Here is an 18,297-nt window from a genome sequence, read left to right as displayed (position 1 = left end):
TGCACCTTTGTAGGCTCAGAATGTAACAACGCTCTCTAGTGCAACGGCCGAAAGCTCAACATCCTTCCCCGTGTCTGAACACGTCGTGGTCGCGGCAGAGACGGCCGTAAGCCCGGCGCCCGCCCGTCTCCAGGGGCGGATCCAGGCGGGAGGGGGGGGGGGCAGGGAGCCTTGCGGTCGCGGCAGAGACGCCGTAAGCCCGGCGCCCGCCCGTCTCCAGGGGCGGATCCAGGCGGGAGGGGGGGGGGGGCAGGGAGCCTTGCGGTCGTGGCAGAGGCGCCGTAAACCCAGCGCCCGCCCGGCTCCAGGGGCGGATCCAGGCGGGAGGGGGGGGGGGGGCAGGGAGCCTTGCGGTCGTGGCAGAGGCGCCGTAAACCAGCGCCTGCCCGTCTCCAGGGGCGGATCCAGACGGGAGGGGGAGGCACGGAGCTATGCTTAACCTTGGGCCCCGAAGGGGCTCATAGTCAGCCGAAGAGACGCAGTTTTTTCAAACAAACACGCGACCAAATCGGACGTCCTTTGAGCTTCCAGGCGACCAAGAACAGTCGCAAGCAAAAGTGAAGGGCTCGCGAGAAGACAAAGATAATTCTTATTTCTGATTGGGAGGTGGTAATTGAGAGATCTTAAGGCTTATTTACGCTGTCCAGAGCCCTTACGCTGTTCCAGGGGCTCTATATGTCCACTTGCAGTGTAAATTCAATCACTGAGGAGCCTTGCACGTTTACCCTGATTTATTTGCATTTGGTTGGACGGCCCCGCAATGCTGTCGGGGCCCTTTCTGCTGGTATCCCTGTGTACAATCGATCAAGGGCCCTCCACGGATTTTCCCATTTGCCCGAAAGACTCCATATGGTTTTACTGGGGCCCCATATGCCGAGGCACACTCAGTTCTTATGGGTCACTTAAGGTACACTCAGTTCTTATCAGTTTTTTATGGGTCCCTCATATTGGCGTCGGGTTCCTTCCACTCTCTCGAATGGCCTTGGTGCTGTTGCTGGGGCCCTTTTGCGTTAATGCACAGAGATACTCGATGCCCAGGAACCCTCTAGATTGATTTGGGTTTTTCCCATTCGAGCTCACTTGCGGGAACCCTTCACTCTTGTCAGAGCCCTTTGGTTAACGTACTCGGGCCCTCATGATCACACAGGGGCAGTAATTCATGTGCATTGGTTTTGGGCTATTTCCCTTTGCTCAGAGGGACCTGTGTTCCGGCTGGACCCTATATGTCAGCTTGCCAAGGTACTACCGATCGTTCAGGGACCCCACCATACTGGTCTTAGGTCTTCTCGCTTCCTCTGGGGACCCTGCACTGTTGACGGGAGCCTCCATGTTGGCCTGCCGCGGCACGCTCGATCGCTCAGATCGCTCAGCCCTATTGACCTAGGGCTTTCCCATATTATAGGAGGACCTATGCCGTGGACGGGATCGCCAAGGTCATTTCGAGACGGATGTCTTTATTAAGTATAGTGTGGGATGCGGTGGCGGCGTGGACAGGGCTCAAACCCCACACCAACAGGTCCAGAGTCAATGGCTGTAACCTTTACATCGCCACCACCCCTGACCCAAATCTTGATCGGTCGGAACGCTCGTAATCGTTCTGGGCCCTTCGCACTGGTCGTGAGCTCTTCCGATGAAGGCATAGGGATTTTGCCCCTCGTGTGCTTGCGAGTGCCAGGGCGTTTCGCCTGCTTGTGCGTACGAGCCTTACTAAATTACTTTATGTGTACAAGTCCCAGATCACAGGGTGGAGATTTCCCTTGGCGCCTTGGTTTTAAAGCGACCGTGAGATATCCCCCGATTATTTTTCTACGCGTAATTTCGAGCATAATTTTTGCGCGAGTCAACGTCGTGCATGTTGGTGTGTTGGTTGATGAATTTGTTAACGCTTCTTATGCTTCTGCAGTACGTTTTTAATGCATTTTAAATGCAAGGATATTGTATACTCCTTCATAACGGTCAAAACAAAGATTCTGCGTTAGTCATCAGCCATCAACTGATCACATCGACTAGGCGGTTAGCCGTAAATAACTAGGAATCAAGGTCGTGCTTGATTTTGGTGGTATTAAGCAGCCAACTTGAGCGCATTTCGCCATCTTTTCCCAAAATATTTAGCTTCAAACTGACAAGATCTATCATCAGCTGAAGAAAGTGGACAAGCTCTATGTATTTGCATACGTAGCACGCCTAGTTTTCTAGGGCCGCGCAGGGTAAGATGAGTTCCCGTAATCAAAATAGCATATCTAAGAATCTTTCAACTGAATGGTCGGAATGCGAGGATTTCGGGGAAAGGGGCCCCAAGCTCTAGGGCCCCACAGTGTTGCGTGCCCTCTCCCCCCCTTGACGAAATCCTGGATCCGCCCCTGCCGGTCCCTGACCTCGTCATGGTCGTGGCAGGTGCGGCAGAGGCGACGCGTCTCCTCCTCGTCGAACCGGTGCTGGGAGAACACGCGGTACGCCAGCAGGCCGTCGGTGCTCCGGACGTCCACCTTGCGAGCCTCGCTGACGAACGCGTACGGCCCCGCCGCCTGCGGGCAGCGCGGGTCGGCAGGCCCGGTCAGCACCGCCGCCAAGGGTCGTCATGTCGGAAGGCGCGTCCGTGTTGAAATGTTTTATGCGCTGTTCTGCATCAATTCAGCATCTGCAGCCACTTTGTGCCGCTGAACAGAAACTCTGCATGCGGCGCTGCTCTCAAAACAAAGTGACACGCAGTGCCTTAACTGGCTTTTTGATTGCACTGAGACCCCTTGTTAGTGCTACCATCAGCGCGGGTGTACCAGTTGTAACCGACAATGTGTTATGTTAATCCTTCTAACGATAATTAAAACGACGTGCAGTTTTTCGACCCCTCAATCGGCTACAAACGTCTCATATTCATCACGCGCCCATGCTCTCCGGCCTCCGTTCAATTGCAAAGCATGACTGTACTGCCCGGGAGGCCGACGTCTGCGGAGTCAGCACAGCTGTTGATCTAAGTGGTGGCTCGATCTAAGTGGTGATAGATCGAGAGCATCACTCGTCAAAGGCAGCTCGATTAAAAAGGCGGTTTATCACGCCCGATTGTTCAGCATCCTGCATGTGTATCTATGCATTCCAACGGTCCATGCTCTCCGGGTACTGCGATGGGACCATGAGGACCAGCTGATCGATGTCAGGAGGCCACTGCCGAAGAACCTCCTCCAGTTGACTGGGCTCAGGGGCCACTGCCGAGGAACCTCCTCCAGTTGACTGGGCTCAGGCAGCCACTGCTGAGGCGACTCCTCCAGCTGACCGAGCTTAGGAGGCTACTGCTGAGGCAACTCCTCCAGCTGACCGAGCTCAGGAGGCTACTGCTGAGGCAACTCCTCCAGCTGTCACATGCGGATCGGGCAAGTTCGCTCTTGCAGTGTTTTTCGCACTCTTTCTGACCGATGCACTGTATTTTCGTACTATCAGACTGATGCAATTGATTAGCTGAATTATCTTATTCGCAATGGTTAGCATTAGATCATCCAATATAAACTCACTGGGGAATTTGTAACTTGTCTTGATCTCCCTCAATAAACAGTTGGCTATTCACTTGTCTAAAATTTAAAATAAAATGTATGGCAACCACTTGGCAAGACTTCGTCGGTCCAAGGGAAACGAGGGTATATATATATATATATATATATATATATATATATATATCAGCATCCTTACCTTTCCGAGTCCCTTTTCATCCGGTGTTTTGTCATGCAGATGGTGGGGCCAGATGACGACAATGGAAAGAGTGCTTGAATTGTACCCAGCCAGCTGCAAGAGCGAAGTGCTTTGGTTATTTATTGTACAGTAATTGTTTATCGCTTACTGCGCGCCTGCACTTTCCTAAATTACGGAATGTGGCGCTCTCGCAATAGTGATCCTGCATCAACACCTTCTCTTGCAGAAGTGTGTTGCAACATATCTAGGTATCCCTGCAAGGCCCAACCTGCCACAACTTTGGTGCTAGCGATTTTCCATCTCGCTGGCTTAAAATCAAGTTACATCTGTGTGCGATCTGGCGCACTGCATTAACGTCAGCAGTCATACCAGTCAGTGATACCTGAGCGCCCGTCACCGTATCCCCAGATATAATTTTCCGTGCCAACTGCGCACCATGGAACCCGTAATGTGTCTTAGCCGTTGAGCGGGGAGCCCAAGCTCAGGATTCGAGCTCAAACAAGGCGCGACTGCGACTGGTCCCTTGCGACGTCGCCATCAGCGGTCGGCGTCGGCGCTGACGTCACACGTACCCAGTCCCGGTAGTGTTGCGTGTCGGCGCCCGTCACGCACGACTCCTTCATCTTCTGGTAGACGACGTACCGCGGGAACTCCAGCCCCAGTATGAGGCCTGTGCGCAGAGGGGAGAACTGAGGGGACGTGCACGAACGCTCTCTCGACACATCTGGTTACCGGTAGGCACTCCAAACGCGTGGAAATTGCCAGACGACGAGCAGGCTTTATTTCGAAGTCGTTGATTTTGCTCAATGCCGTCATTCTTCGGTGTGTAACGACAACGAACTGAGCCACACATGTGTCCTGTCGTTCTGCACAGGCACGTTCAATGCACAGGGAGGATATCCGACAAACACGGACATGCCGCCGTGTGCCTGAAGACGGCAGCCGGCTAGCACAGAACGAGCGAACACCGAGCTTATCAGTGCGTCGTGGTCGGGTGTTTGAGAGGAAAACGCCAGGCTAAATGGCACCAGACAACCTCGCGTGGAGGCTGTACGTCCCAGAGGTTAGATAAGACGCGCGTGAGGCTGCATGGCGGGGCTACGTCACCGTCGAACACGGTAATTTCAAACTGGGCAAATATTAAATGGAAACAAGTATGCCTGCTCGCCCACGTCTGTTCAGTCCACAGGTGTATACAGACGGAACGGTGACGTATGCCTGCTTTTGGTCAGATGGCCAGCCAATCTGGTTTGTCGGTGGTCCAGAACAAATGCTTAACGCGCAAACTAAGTCAAGGTAAGCCCCAAGCGCAATGCGCCGTTTTACAGATCTATGCCCGCATTATGCTTAGGTGATTGCCTTTTCTGGCATTCCGATTTGCAACCAAGTCAACTGTCACATTATAGAAATCCTACCACTAAGAGAGCGTCCAACGGCGACCAGCGTGCGATTAGTCTGAGCTGTGGTAGATATCCGGCTCAACTAATGGAACTCTGGCGATGTCCTTTAAATCACATCAAAATTATCATCGAGGTCCATACCCTTATTACACTCCGCTCCTTGCTCTCCTCCATGTCGTCAACTCATATACGTATGGACCAAACGTTAGAATGCGGCGCCGGGTGAAGAGGACACAGAAGTGTGTTGCGGTGTCGTGTTTTCTGTTTAAAGTCACTCCGGTGGGCGGTCTCCATCAGCTTCGTACGGTGAATGATGTCCGGCACCTCTCCGGCGTCAACGTTGGTAACCCAGCGATTCGTGGCCAGGCTTATGCTCCAGTTTGGAGCCCAGCAATTCATGACCTGGCTAAGGCTCCAGCTGGGAGCCCAGCGGTCCATGGCCCGGATAATGCTCCTGCTGGGAGCCTAGCGGTCCATGGCCTGGTTAAGGCTCCAGCTGAGAGCCCAGCGGTCCATGGCCCGGCTAAGGTTCCAGCTGGGAGCCCAGCGGTTCACGGCCTTGCTAGGGCTCCAGCTGGGAGCCCAGCAGCGCACATGGCGCGCTCCTCCGTCGTCGGCTGCGGAATATCCGGCGCGAGGTCGGCGCTTGTCGGGCGGCGGGTATCTTGACCTCAACGCCGTCCGGACTGCCGACGTCACGGCCCTCAACCGCTCCACGTTTGCCCCTCACCGTCCCCAGGTCTTCCCCCCCCCCCCCGCTGTCCTGACGCCCCCCCCCCCTCTCCTCTCGAGTCTGCCTCCATTGTCACGCTCGCATCTGCCGCCGCCTGGAGCTCAGAATCCTAGCATCAGAAGAGCGACCAGGTCCGTAAAGGGCGGGTATGTCTTTGTTGTGTTCCCGCACATGGACTGCCCGGAACGCTCGGCAGCTGCCATGTGCAGCGGTTGTTTCCGCGACGCACTTCACAACCGAACGCACACCACCTCCCCTCCGCCCTTCAAGAGCCTGTGACGCCAACGCCCGCTGGGCTTAACTGCATGGCAGCCTACACCAACCTATAGCCTACTGAGTCCGAAACGGGAGCGACAGCAACCGAAGATTCCGCCGGCACCACCCGCTCATCAAGCGGCGGCGGTCCAGAGCGTACACCGCATGGAGTCCGCCTGGCGGCCCCGACTCAGCGTGGCGGGTCGGTCCCGTCGTCAGTCGACGCTGTGGAGCGGCACACACGCACTCATGTGCAGAGGCCGCCTCAGGTCGGCCAGACGAATCGACGAGGAGGTGCAGTCGCGCCATTGTAGGCAGCGCTGAGTCCACGGCGCTGCACTGGACGCAGCACCTGATCAGCTCGATGTCTTTCCGAGGCGTGAGTCCACGTGTAAAAGGCCAGGGTATGCCGCCACGCAGGCCACACTACTGGCGACGTTCCTAAGTCTGTTCGCTATCACTGACGCCACTTAGTAACACACAACTAACGTTGCTGGCGTTCACGATGAACAACTCCGGGACCTGCGGTGGGGACGGCATTTGTAGGCATCTCGTTCACCCCAACTTCGTCATCATCGGCAATATGTTTCTTTTTGCCCGCTTCCTGTCAGGGGACCACGGTGCGCTGTAGCACACTGTTACGTCCGTGTAGTGGTAGGTGTAAGTCTTCCTACCAGGGATGTACACACATAGTAAGCCAATGGGGCACGTGTCCCTGCTTACCAAATGCGTGATAAGCTTATGTGTAAGTGGCTTTAAGGTTGCGGTGAAAAATCTCAAGCACACGCCAAAAAATCAGAGGATGGCGAATAGGCCATTCTCTTTTGCGACACTGAAAATGTTGCGAGAGCCTGCGGCGGGCTAACAGAACAATCCTAGATTGCCTATGACTGCGTATGTGTTTGCGCCAGCGCTGCGAAACCGACACTAGCTGTATCCAGCGCACTGCTTTAGCCCTATGAAGTGTAAGTTGACGTGGTCCTGGCGTGTGCCTTTCAGTGCCGTACATTTGGTGGCAAGGAGGACGAGACGCACAAGAATACCCAGGGATAAGACCGTGGGTAATATGGGCAAGATGGGTCCAACGCTCCACTCCGTTTCAGACGGGGAGAAGTCGTCGAACGGCGCCTCCGTCTATCCGTCCATCGTTTGACCGCCAGCCGGTGGAGCGTGGAGAGGCAGTGTCACTGCTCTGTGAGTGCATTGCCGCCGCTCTTCTTAGACAATCACACCTGCCTTCGTACGTAATCATCCATGACCAGCAGGACGCAGCCCTCACATGAGTGGCGTTCGTATCGTTAACCGAACACTCATCTGCACCACGCAAGATGCCGCCGGTTACCTGAGTGACGTCTGAGTGTGCTCTTAACCGAACATCCGTATTTACCCAGGAGGACAGACCCCATCGCCTAGGTGACCCCTTCTAGCGTGCCTTTGACCTAACACCCACCAATATCCAGGAGGACGGCTCCCGTCGCCTAGCTGACCCGGGTGCGTGCCTCCGATTGAACACTCACCAATACCCAGGAGGACGGCCCCGTCGCTTAGCTGACCCCTTCTAGCGTGCCTCCAACCGAACACTCACCAGTACCCAGGAGGACGGCTCCGTCGCCTGGCTGACCCCGGTGCGTGCCTCCCACCGAACACCCACCAGTACCCAGGAGGACGGCTCCGTCGCCTAGCTGACCCCGGTGCGTGCCTCCCACCGAACACTCACCAGTACCCGGGAGGACCGCTCCCGTCGCCTAGCTGACCCCGGTGCGTGCCTCCGACCGACACTCACCAATGCCCAGGAGGACGGCACCCGAGAGCAGCACGCCGCAGCCTAGGATGCGGTCGGCCCGGTGGGGCACCACCGTCATGCCGGCCATGGTGAGAAGCGGAGCCGCGCCGCCTGTCCGCTGCGACCATCCACCGGCCACTGCGCCGCCAACGCCACCGCGCCGCGTTCGCCGCGGACGCCGCGGACGCCGCGCTCGATAGGTCGACGAGCAACCAACTCCGACAGAGGTCGCGCGGGCGTGGGAGAATGAGATCGGTGACCTTTCCGTGCGTTAACGTAAGCTGCTCAGTGCATTTGCGAGGAACATTATTCGCGTAGATAAGACAGTAGCGATAGCCTTATTCCTCAGAGCAAAACTAGTAGAATGGAGATGGAGATGGGTTTATAATTCGGCAGCATGCCTTCATCGAAGCATTGCTTCGATCATGAACTGGATTTCAGGAAGGGAACTCAAATTTCAAACAACACAGTTTCAATCGCAACAAACCTCTTGTTGCAATTCTAGGCACCAGTATGGCATTCTACACAACTTTGGCCTTTCCTCAAAGAAAATAAAAAAATTGTTCTGGAAGACATGAATATTTCTTCATATGTTATACCCTTTACTTCGTCAAGGTGAAAAATTTCACCAACGCACTTCCATTTTCAAATACAGGCCACGTAACATCGCACGGTGATCTAACTTAAAAACAGCCATTCGCAAACGGGCTGCACCCTGGAAGATCCGGGGGACGCCTCCCGCCCCACCCCCTCTACAACTTTCAAAACGTGTTGGCCATCCTTCACAACCTCCAAGACCCGAAAATAACCTCCAAGACACGACATTTGTATGGTAAAGATTCACTTTTCAATTTCATCCAGCTGTGCAAAGGTTAACGCGGCTACATCGCGTCTTTCGGGATTATTCTAGAAACCCCTTCGAAAGGAAGGAGTGAAATTAACCCCCCACCACACCCCACCCGAACGCGCGTAAGCGGTGTACCCTCACGCCAAATTGCTTGCAAAAGTTCGGGAGGTTAAACTGAGAAGTTTCGTAGCATGGGGCTAACCCAGGTGACCCATGCCTAACCAAGCCACTGCTTTTGACCGCTTGAGAAAAAAGCAGCACAATATCAGCACTCTCAGATAAAACGCAATCCATCCATAGCAATATCAATATAACGGACCATGGCATAGTGGAATCAATATTTTTGGTGTTGCTGCAACTGTTGAATTTGTTAGCTGCGAATTAATGGTGAGAGATTTCGGAAGCGTTGGGACGCTGTACAAGAGGCCTTCTCACATTCGGGGATCCTGTCCAGCAAACGTGCTCCTCGTCGACTCGGGTTGTCTTGCCAACACAGGATCTATGAGGGGCAGTATGGATCGCTGATCATCACAATCAGCTTTTCATTATTTTAGGGGCCCCAATCGATGTAAACCGCGGGTCCCGACTTTATCCCCTATGGGGTATAGGTCCTCGGGGCCAGCCTAACATGGCGCCGACTATCTGGTTGTCCGTAGTATCGGACCGACATGGAAGATCAGCATTACCCCGGGCCCTCGATCGGTTGCAAAAGGCCCTCTGATTGCTACTTGGGGTCCGGCTCTTTTTTCTGGTCGCTGAAAACGACATAAGGTAGCCCTTCGGGACCTAAGAGAGACATGCGTCCACTGGACTCCTCCTGCCCTTGCCCCTTGTCAGGGCACCGCATTCACATATGTACATACTGTAAGAAATGTACGCTCGACAGACGCCTCGCCTAACAGACGCATTTAGCGGACGTGCCCACGTCGGGGTCACGTGCCGTTTCTCGGATGCGTGCTAGACCTACACATTCACTACCATCCTTGACACGCGTCATCTAAGCGCCCAGGGCCACGTGCCGTTTCTCGGGATGCGTGCTAGACATATACATACCTACCATCCTTAAACGCGTCATCTACAGAGCCCGAGCAGCTCGCCACTGCGTCGTTATGTGAACTGAAAGACCTTGCCGGTGCTTTCATTAGCGCGCGGGCATACTAATGATATCCAAGGAGGTTGAATGACTGAGGAGATTTCTTCTCAGTCCCCTTACAGCAATCGAATACGTGAGCGTAACCTCTTGCCACTCCACCGTCGGCAAGAAGAAGAGAACGCATGATGGGTACTCTCTCTCTCTCTCTCTCCTCTCTCTCTCTCTCTCTCGCTCTCTCTCTCCTCCTCTCTCTCTCTCTCTCTCTCCATCTCTCTCTCTCTCTCTCTCTCTCTCTCTCTCTCTCTCTATCTATCTCTCTCTCTCTCTCTTCTCTCTCTCTCTCTCTCTCCCTCTCTCTCTCTCGCTCCCTCCCTCTCTCTCTCTCTCTCTCTCTCTCTCTTCTTCTTTCTTTTTCTCTTCTCTCTCCCCCTTCTCTCTCTCTCTCTCTCTCTTCTCGCTCTCTCTCTCTTTCTCCTCTCTCTCTCTCTTCTCTCTCTCTCTCTCTCTCTCTTTCCGGCTTCTGCTTAACGGTACTGCTTAGTCTTTCTCTGAAAGCGATCAATGAAGATAGAATTACGCGATCTGATCTTGCTTGATATCGCATGACACGAAGCTGCGTTCAGTCGGTGGAAGATATTGCCTTCTATTGAAGATGACTGTCGGACAGAGCCGAGCCAGACCGTACAGGATAAATATTTTCTCACCGTTTAGCCAATACACTCTTGCTTAGAACAATGATCTGTTGCTTCATAACATCAAACTAAGATGTAAGGAGTGGTATATGAAGCCCTCAAACCTCAAAGTTCGCTAACTTTTTTGTATTTAGAGCGGCGCTTTTGATCGGATGAATTTCTCAGATCAGCGCCCGCGCTAAGCACTACCCACTTTTTGCTTGAGCCCTGAAAATTCCCCATCTGATCGTGCATTTCCTGGTCAACGGCAAAATTTGACAGAGGACGCTGGAAGGGAATGTTTCATATCTGAACACATTAAAACAAGCATCCGATATGATGAAATAAGTTCAATCATTACTATCTGTGCGTTTTTATACGGAGAAGACCACTCTAGACAGCACATCTGCTCTATTGGGTAAATGTGCTCCTCAATAGGCAATTGTTTGATTACATCATCGCAACTTGCACAGCATTGAATGAGTCAGTTGACGGTCATTGCATCTGTAAATCGTGCTTACGAACGCCGAATATGAACAACTCGGCAATTATATTTGTTTCGGCCTTGATTACCGCATGACCAATGAAATGCCGGGAAAATAATTACGTTATTATGGCTTGACGATCTTAAAATTGTCTGCACGAAATCGTTTCTACATCTTTTTTGCTGGCGTTTGGCTCAGAAACTAGAGGGGCTTAGATCTTAAGAGGGGCAGGCCTGTGAACTGCATAGAACGATCTCCAAGATGGCGATCGATCTCTAGATAGAATATATCTCTAGAAATGGAACGATCTCCAACGATCTCCTGTTCCAAATCCCATACAAATGTAGAGCCGGTTCTTTAACTTGCCGAAATGCCCTTCGCTGTTCGTTCAGCTTTCTGATGTCGCCTGACTTTTAATGCAACTGCTGCCACCGGCCCAAGACCATCCCAGTCAGGAAAAAATAGTGAGCACCTAAGGCGACTTGAGCCCATCCCGCCGTGGGTGGGTGGGCCGGATGTCAGGCGCTCGAGCTAAGCGAGCCATTGGATGGAGCGCTCTCCGTCACAAGGAATTTTCAAGCGCAGTAATGATGGGGCAAAGATCGGCGAACTGCCATGCTGGATGATTTGGTCTGACGTTTGTTTCACCGTACCGCTCGGTGCCGGTTTCTCAGCCTCCGGTTTCCGGAGATGCAGCGCCATACCGAGGAGAGCACGCGCTGCTCAGTGAAGTCGACCGAGTGACACCATTCTTCCCGAGCCGTGACCAGCCGAGCTGGGGCGCTGGACGGCCCAGCGTCGGTTTCCGGCGCCGTCACGTCGTGACGTCACGTGGCTGGTCACCAGGCACGAGACTCAGGCGTGCATCACGACACCCGGAACTGCAAAGTCACGCGCCTCATTTGGAGCTATAGGGAGGCGCAGCGTCCTCAGCGTCGGCTGTCCGCGCGTGACGTGTGGTGTGACGGATGTGCGACGGTTCGGGTTGTGTGGCTGTTGATAGTCTGCAGCTTGAAAGGTCCCCGTTTGACCTGGCCGGGCGAGGCGGTCGTGTTGCGCTCGACCCTTAACTAAATAGAGGCACGCAGCGACAGCCATTATTTCTTTAAGTACGCCATGAATGGTATACCCAGACATTCCGCGGATTACGGCTTTCAAAAGCTACCACGTATGCTGTGCCGCGTCTAAAGCTAGGCAAAAAAACCCGGAGACTTGAACTCTGTATACGCCTTCGGTAATCGCTCCCAACCTCCACCCCCCCCCCCCCCCATCCCCATTAACAGTTTGGCGGAGGCACCGTATTGAATCAGTTCAGGCTGCTCGCAACGGCTGCATACTCCATCTGCAGGATATTGGCGAATAATTTTGCACTGGCTTCTGTTTATAAAAATGGCCATCCCGTGCAAGAACAGGATTTTGCGCAACCAAGCAGTCGGTGCCAGGCCAGAGAGGAATGACAGGGCTCACGTAAACATCGGGGTACGGCTGGGCTCACTCGTCGGCAGCTGCTGACAGCGCTGTACTGTACACGTGGTGAGCAGAAGCTCTCTTTTAAGCGTCAGAGCAATGCTTTCAAATGTCGACTATTCCACACACAGGCCACGCGGTGCACTGATTCATAATGATAGTCAGCTGGTCTTGTATGACCTGATGGGTGGTAATTTGTTCCGCATGCCAGTAGAACCCGGATAACATGTACCCCTAGATGTTAGTGTAGTGGAACAGCTGTAGACACGAGCAGGTGTGCATACAATTCAGGCGTGCGCGTGTGTGTCTATGACGCACTTTATTAACTATTTATTTATTTCGTTGTTATTTCTTGACAGAAGTTGCGTTCGTCCCTCTGTAACATAACTTGCCACCAATCAATCAAGTGCGTAGGTGCAACGTAGGTTATCCACCATCATTTAGCCTGGGTGTCATGGGAGCTATGCCCTTCCTAATCCAAAACGTTTATACTACATACTGAACCATTGCGCAGAAAGTTGGTCCAAATTGGCGGGAAGTTGGAAAGCTCGACATCCTCGGAAGAAATTCTGGCCACGTGCCTGCCCGTGCGCTCTTATTACCACTATCTCAGAACACTCTCGGCGGGCAAGTCGCCAAGCCCTGGCAATCTCAGAGGTCCGGAGAAACCACCCATTACACTAGCGGGTAATAACTAAAAAGTTCTTGATGATACAGATGACACGTACACCATCGCTAAATTAACTACAAAAAGCCTCATGAAAACCCGGATTACATCCGAAAATCTTTAACAGCTGTTGTGAGCCGAATGCTAGAACAGGGGAGGGTGCAGGCCCCATAGCGTACCAAAAACATCTCGGCTGTCATTCAGTGCATCATAATGAAAGTACAATAACGGTCACCTAGATCTGTTATCGGTCCCATTTTAGGATTGATTAACGAGGGGCAACTCATTAGTGGATAAAATGACAGGAATTTACTACTTTCAAACGAATAGTTACATGAACGAACTAAAATCTTTAAACATACGCCTAAACAGCCTCTCCCTAAAAAGCATTTCTGCGACATTACTATCTCAGCGATTTTCTCGTTCCAATCACGCTTGTATGGGCTTCGACTTTACCTAACTCTTACCTAAGCCACATCTGAATAAGGCTTAATGACGTCCACTCGCTGCCACCACCTTTACGTGGTAAGCTTAAACGTGCCGGCCGAGGGTGCATCCAACATCCAATCTCGGAGGAGGCTTAGCTCCAACGATAACGCTAATTGTCTGAAAACCAAGTCTGAAAGCAGATCATGTCTGCCCGTTCACAGTCCAGAGGACATGACCCCAGCCAGCTGGCCGCCATTGGATTATTTCTTTTTTATTTGAGGACCTCTTTATTTTCTCAGGATGGGGCCCGTGCAATGGCTGGTGTGCTCGGAGTAATGTGCTCAAACGGCGAGAAAGTTAAACTAAAGTACATCCCGCGCGTGTTCACGGCAAAGAACGCAGTGTTTACCCAGAGCCTCGTCCTTGCTCTTGAAATATCGTCTTGAAATGTCTGTATGGGTTCTATGGACATTTTTAACTAAGACGGTTTCCAAACTACGGTTGCAAAACACAAATGCCCACAGTGCTAGAACAAAGTCCAATAACAAAGGCTAGAATTATGCATTAAATTAAAGTTTTTCATACTGCAGTTATGCTGCATGTATAGGGTTAACCAAGTGTGTTTCATTTTGTCTGTCAATGGCCGATTCAGGTCTACAGCTGCCCGCTAGGCGTATGCGCGCGAACCCTCTTCGTCCTGTTTTGTGGCACATCCGGGTCGATGGGGCCAATTGACCAGCGAACTTTGGCAATTAGCCCGGCCGTTAGATGGCCTTTAATCTCCCTCGTCAACTCCTTGCTTGATTATACCTCGCATGTTCTCCAAAAAACTTAGCTGAAGTATGCGGGGTTCTCATCATCCTGCCGATACGGTGCTCGTAGTTCATCGAGAAGGGCAGGGTGAGAGCTGCAACACGCGACGCTTGCGGGACGCCCAGAGTATTCTTCCTCCACGCGGCCTTTTCAACAATGATTGCGAATTATGGCTCCTCTTGTCACTTATCCTGCTACAGTACAGGCTCACTTGCCTGTTGGCATTGGTGTTTCTCTGCATTCATTCCAACTAAGATTATTGGTGGTGAGGTGGCCAGATACGCATTCACCCCCATCGGAAACATACGCAGTCACCCCCATCGGGAACATACGCAGTCACCCCCATCGGAAACATACGCAGTCACCCCCATCGGAAACATACGCAGTCACCCCCATCGGGAACATACGCATTCACCCCCATCGGGAACATACGCAGTCACCCCCATCGGGAACATACGCAGTCACCCCCATCGGAAACATACGCAGTCACCCCCATCGGGAACATACGCAGTCACCCCCATCGGAAACGTGCGTTGCAATCGTGACGCAATGTGAGTTATGAATTCCTCACTCGCATGGTGACGGTATCGCCATCCAATAGTCCAGAGGGTGCTGGCTAAATGACGTCATTAAGCAGACATATGTGATATTGTTAATGCTCGTTTGAAGCTATGCTCACGATCGCGACCTCCTGGTGAAGGCCGATGGCTGTCAGCACAAGAACTTTGAACTTACAGTGCCCGAAAACTAGGATCACAAGACTTTAATTGTTGTATCCAATGTAATATGAATTGGTGCGTTGTTGTTGCAGCGTATAATATATACAGGCATGTCAGACCCCACTTCAGTAAATAAGGCTCCATCGTTCATCACACTGTTTAGAGGGTTATTCAGCACTTAATGGCCCTTTGATAACCGGTGTTAACGTTGTATTATATGCCGTTTTATCTTTGGTCATCATGGATACTTTCCGTGTTGCTTTCGGTAACGTTGCTAGTTTACAAGAATTATGTACACGTTACTTTTACTGATATTGCCTTCTGGCCAGTTCTATTTTCACAACTCCAGGTTTAATGCACGCACTAACATTTATGACGCCGTTTTCACGATGTTTGGGCACTTCTCGGTGTGTTTATTGGTAGAGTGATGCCACGTTACTCCAAGTGCTTTAGCATGTCCCACACCGAACTTCTATAAACACCCAGGAACTCGAAGGCTGACAAAAAGCTATGTGATGCTTGGTGTGAATATTTCCCTGATGACCTCGCCAACTGCCGACTGGGCAAGTCAACCTTACTTTGACAAATTCGCGTCATGATTATTAGCAGATCCTCTAAAAATGCTTACCACAGACAACAGGAAACGGTTATAGATCACTGGCACAAACATGGCCGCACTCTGCCGCCTACCGACGCATCTGTGGCATCTGCCGTTACTTCCCTCTTTCAATACACAGCGCGACCAAGTAATCCAGTGGCCAAGCAGTGCCGAATCCCTCGGAACACTGGGTCACTCTCCCTCATAGCTGAGCTTGGGTCCGCGCCGCTCCCAAGCACCTTCACCCCTTCAGTCGCGACACCCGCGCACGGTTCACACGTGTGACGCTTCTGCGCCGCGCGCCTCGCGGCAGCCAGCGCGCCGTCTGACGCCAGTCCGCCCAAAGGTCCACCGCCGGGCCTCCGCGAACTTTGCCCGCCGTCGTCCAGATGCTGAGCCGGGCGCGCGGGCGGTCAGCGGTGCGCGCTCCGGCCGCCGGTTCGTGCCCAGTCCGAGACGAGTCTCGCGGTTTTCTGAGAGTTTCGGACTTCACGCTCGGCTGCGAGTTATTCTCCGTCCGTGATGAGTGCTTCGCCGAGCAGTGCCACGTTCGGTGGCAGTGCTCCCCTCCCCTCCCCCTACACACACGCGCGCGCCGATGAGCACTGAGTGAGCACTGGTAAGCACCGTAGCATGCCTGCGCTGCGCATCACTCATTCGTCAGTCAAAACGCGTCCAAGCCGCATTCAAGACACGTTTCTAGGCCATGGGGCTCTCTTCAGTTTCCAACCGATGGGAGCTGAACTGTTGGTGCGCCGCCTTCAGTGTCTGGTAGTGGGTGAGCACCACGGCGAACCAGTACCACGCGACGCCGTACAAGCCCAGCAGAAGAGTAGCGACGACGATGGTCCATTTCTCGCCGACGACGGCCGCGTCGATGAAATCAAGGACCTGAGCGAGAGAGCTCAGGCCGAGAATGATGCCGATGCCTATGAGCCAGGGTAGGATCAATCTGTGTCGTTCCTGGCGCACCCCGTACACCAGCGTGACGTGCAGAGCCAGCGACGCCAGCGACAGCACGAGACCAATACTGCTCACGATGCGCACAACGGTGACGACCTGCATCCGCTGCTCAGGATCAACAATGTCACGAAACGCGTCTTCGCCCAGTGACAGCACCACGATGAATCCTATCAGCTCTAAGGTGGTCAGCACAAGCAGGGTGATGGCGATGGCCAGAGACCCCTGGCGAAGGCCCAGGCAGCCGCAGCAGCGCGTTATTCGACAGGCCATCGTGGTTGAGCGGCTGTCCAGTGAGAGGAAGACTGCGCCTCGGCCTGATGCCGCGCCGCGCTACCCTCCGACGTGCGCTCCACGCTCGTACTGACGACCGGCCCGCCTCATACCACTTGTCGGCCGCTCCAGTATTTGTTTATGCAACGTGGCGATGGGGCCTGCGGTGGCATAGATCACTGAATTCCCAGTGGTAGTTGGTAGCAGCTCCATACTAGGGCTAGTTACATCAGCGTGCTTGGCTTTTCTCGAATACAGTTAACATGCCTCGCCTCATATGGTATGCGGTGAAAATATTTCAAGCATTTGAGCAGATGTGGTCACTGTCCATTGCTCGGTCACTCTGTTACGCAATGGAACTGCTTTTCAGCCTGGCTACAGCAAAAATGTGAAGGCCCCTATACACATTCACCGCGAGTACGCTAATCCGCTATTTACGCCGGGATAACGTCAATAGTGCGCCAGATTGATATTTTCACAAAGCTATCAAAATGCTCTTGAGACCCGAGGACATTGAAAGATCTAGCCGCACTCCAACGACATCGCTAAAATGAAGTGGATCGAGCAGATTTCTTTACTCTTACGGTCGCTACTTTTTTAAAATTCAGGCCGTCACTACGTTACTCCATTTCTCGGAGTTTTGTGCGTTGAATTTCCGGAAGCAATTGGTCATGACAAATTATCGGTAAAATATTACCAATTTGAAACGCGGGATTTTATTTCATCTTTGACGAATGAGCCAAAAAATTCGACAACCGAAATGTTTGAAGACTGACGAGTATCCCTGCACGAGGAAGGTAACTGCACGTGGCTGGCGGTCCTTTGCTCCGTGCGGGGTGCTCAGTAGGAAAAAAGACTATAAATTTGCTATATATATATATATATATATATATATATATATATATACTTTTTACAACCTAGAGCCGAGTGCTTGAAAAAAGCAAATGGGCGGATAACGGATTTCTGTAGCCTTTATCCAGTGTTAACCTCAGCATTTATTTTAAAACCTTCCATCGGCCCGATGGCTCGTCATGTTCCGTCAGCACTATAAAAAACCCAGAAGCAATGGCGCAGGAAAAAGACATCCACATACGCGCTCAAGCATACGTACACTGGACATACCCACCGACGCTCGTCATGTCATGGTAAGATTAGATGACGTCACAGCGGCTCCTGAACGCTTCCATGTACCTTTGTGCTGACCGTTTGGGAGATAATTCAGGCCTCTGATCGTGCGATATGCAGGTGGACGTTTTCCCAGTTCAGTTGGTGTTCTGGTTGAGTGCGGTCTGTGGTCCTGCTCCCTCGTGGGGCTTCTGTCGCTCAGTGAAGTTCTGCGCCAAGTCTCTCAGTTTCTCGCACTCCATGATCCCTTTCAAAGCGCATGATAATGAATCGGCATGTGTTGTGGGGGTCGCAGGAAAAT

At 52.5% G+C, this 18,297-nt stretch overlaps 1 protein-coding gene across 1 annotated transcript; it reads right to left on the bottom strand.

Moving 5' to 3' along the window:
* Positions 1-15,439: 15,439 nt before the first annotated feature.
* On the bottom strand, positions 15,440-16,942 carry LOC119097626 (uncharacterized). Its single transcript, XM_037220662.1, has one exon. The coding sequence runs from the start codon at positions 16,869-16,871 to the stop codon at positions 16,338-16,340; it is 534 nt and encodes a 177-aa protein (XP_037076557.1). The 5' UTR covers positions 16,872-16,942; the 3' UTR covers positions 15,440-16,337.
* Between the last annotated feature and the right edge of the window lie 1,355 nt (positions 16,943-18,297).

This window comes from Pollicipes pollicipes, unplaced genomic scaffold (genome assembly GCF_011947565.3).
Source record: "Pollicipes pollicipes isolate AB1234 unplaced genomic scaffold, Ppol_2.1 Scaffold_4295;HRSCAF=5057_pilon_pilon_pilon, whole genome shotgun sequence".
Lineage (NCBI taxonomy): Eukaryota > Metazoa > Arthropoda > Thecostraca > Pollicipedomorpha > Pollicipedidae > Pollicipes > Pollicipes pollicipes.
This window is presented reverse-complemented; position numbering and strand designations above follow the sequence as displayed.

Coding starts and splice junctions, on each gene's coding strand:
- LOC119097626 (XM_037220662.1), bottom strand. CDS start 16,871: ATGGCCTGTCGAATAACGCGCTGCTGCGGCTGCCTGGGCCTTCGCCAG.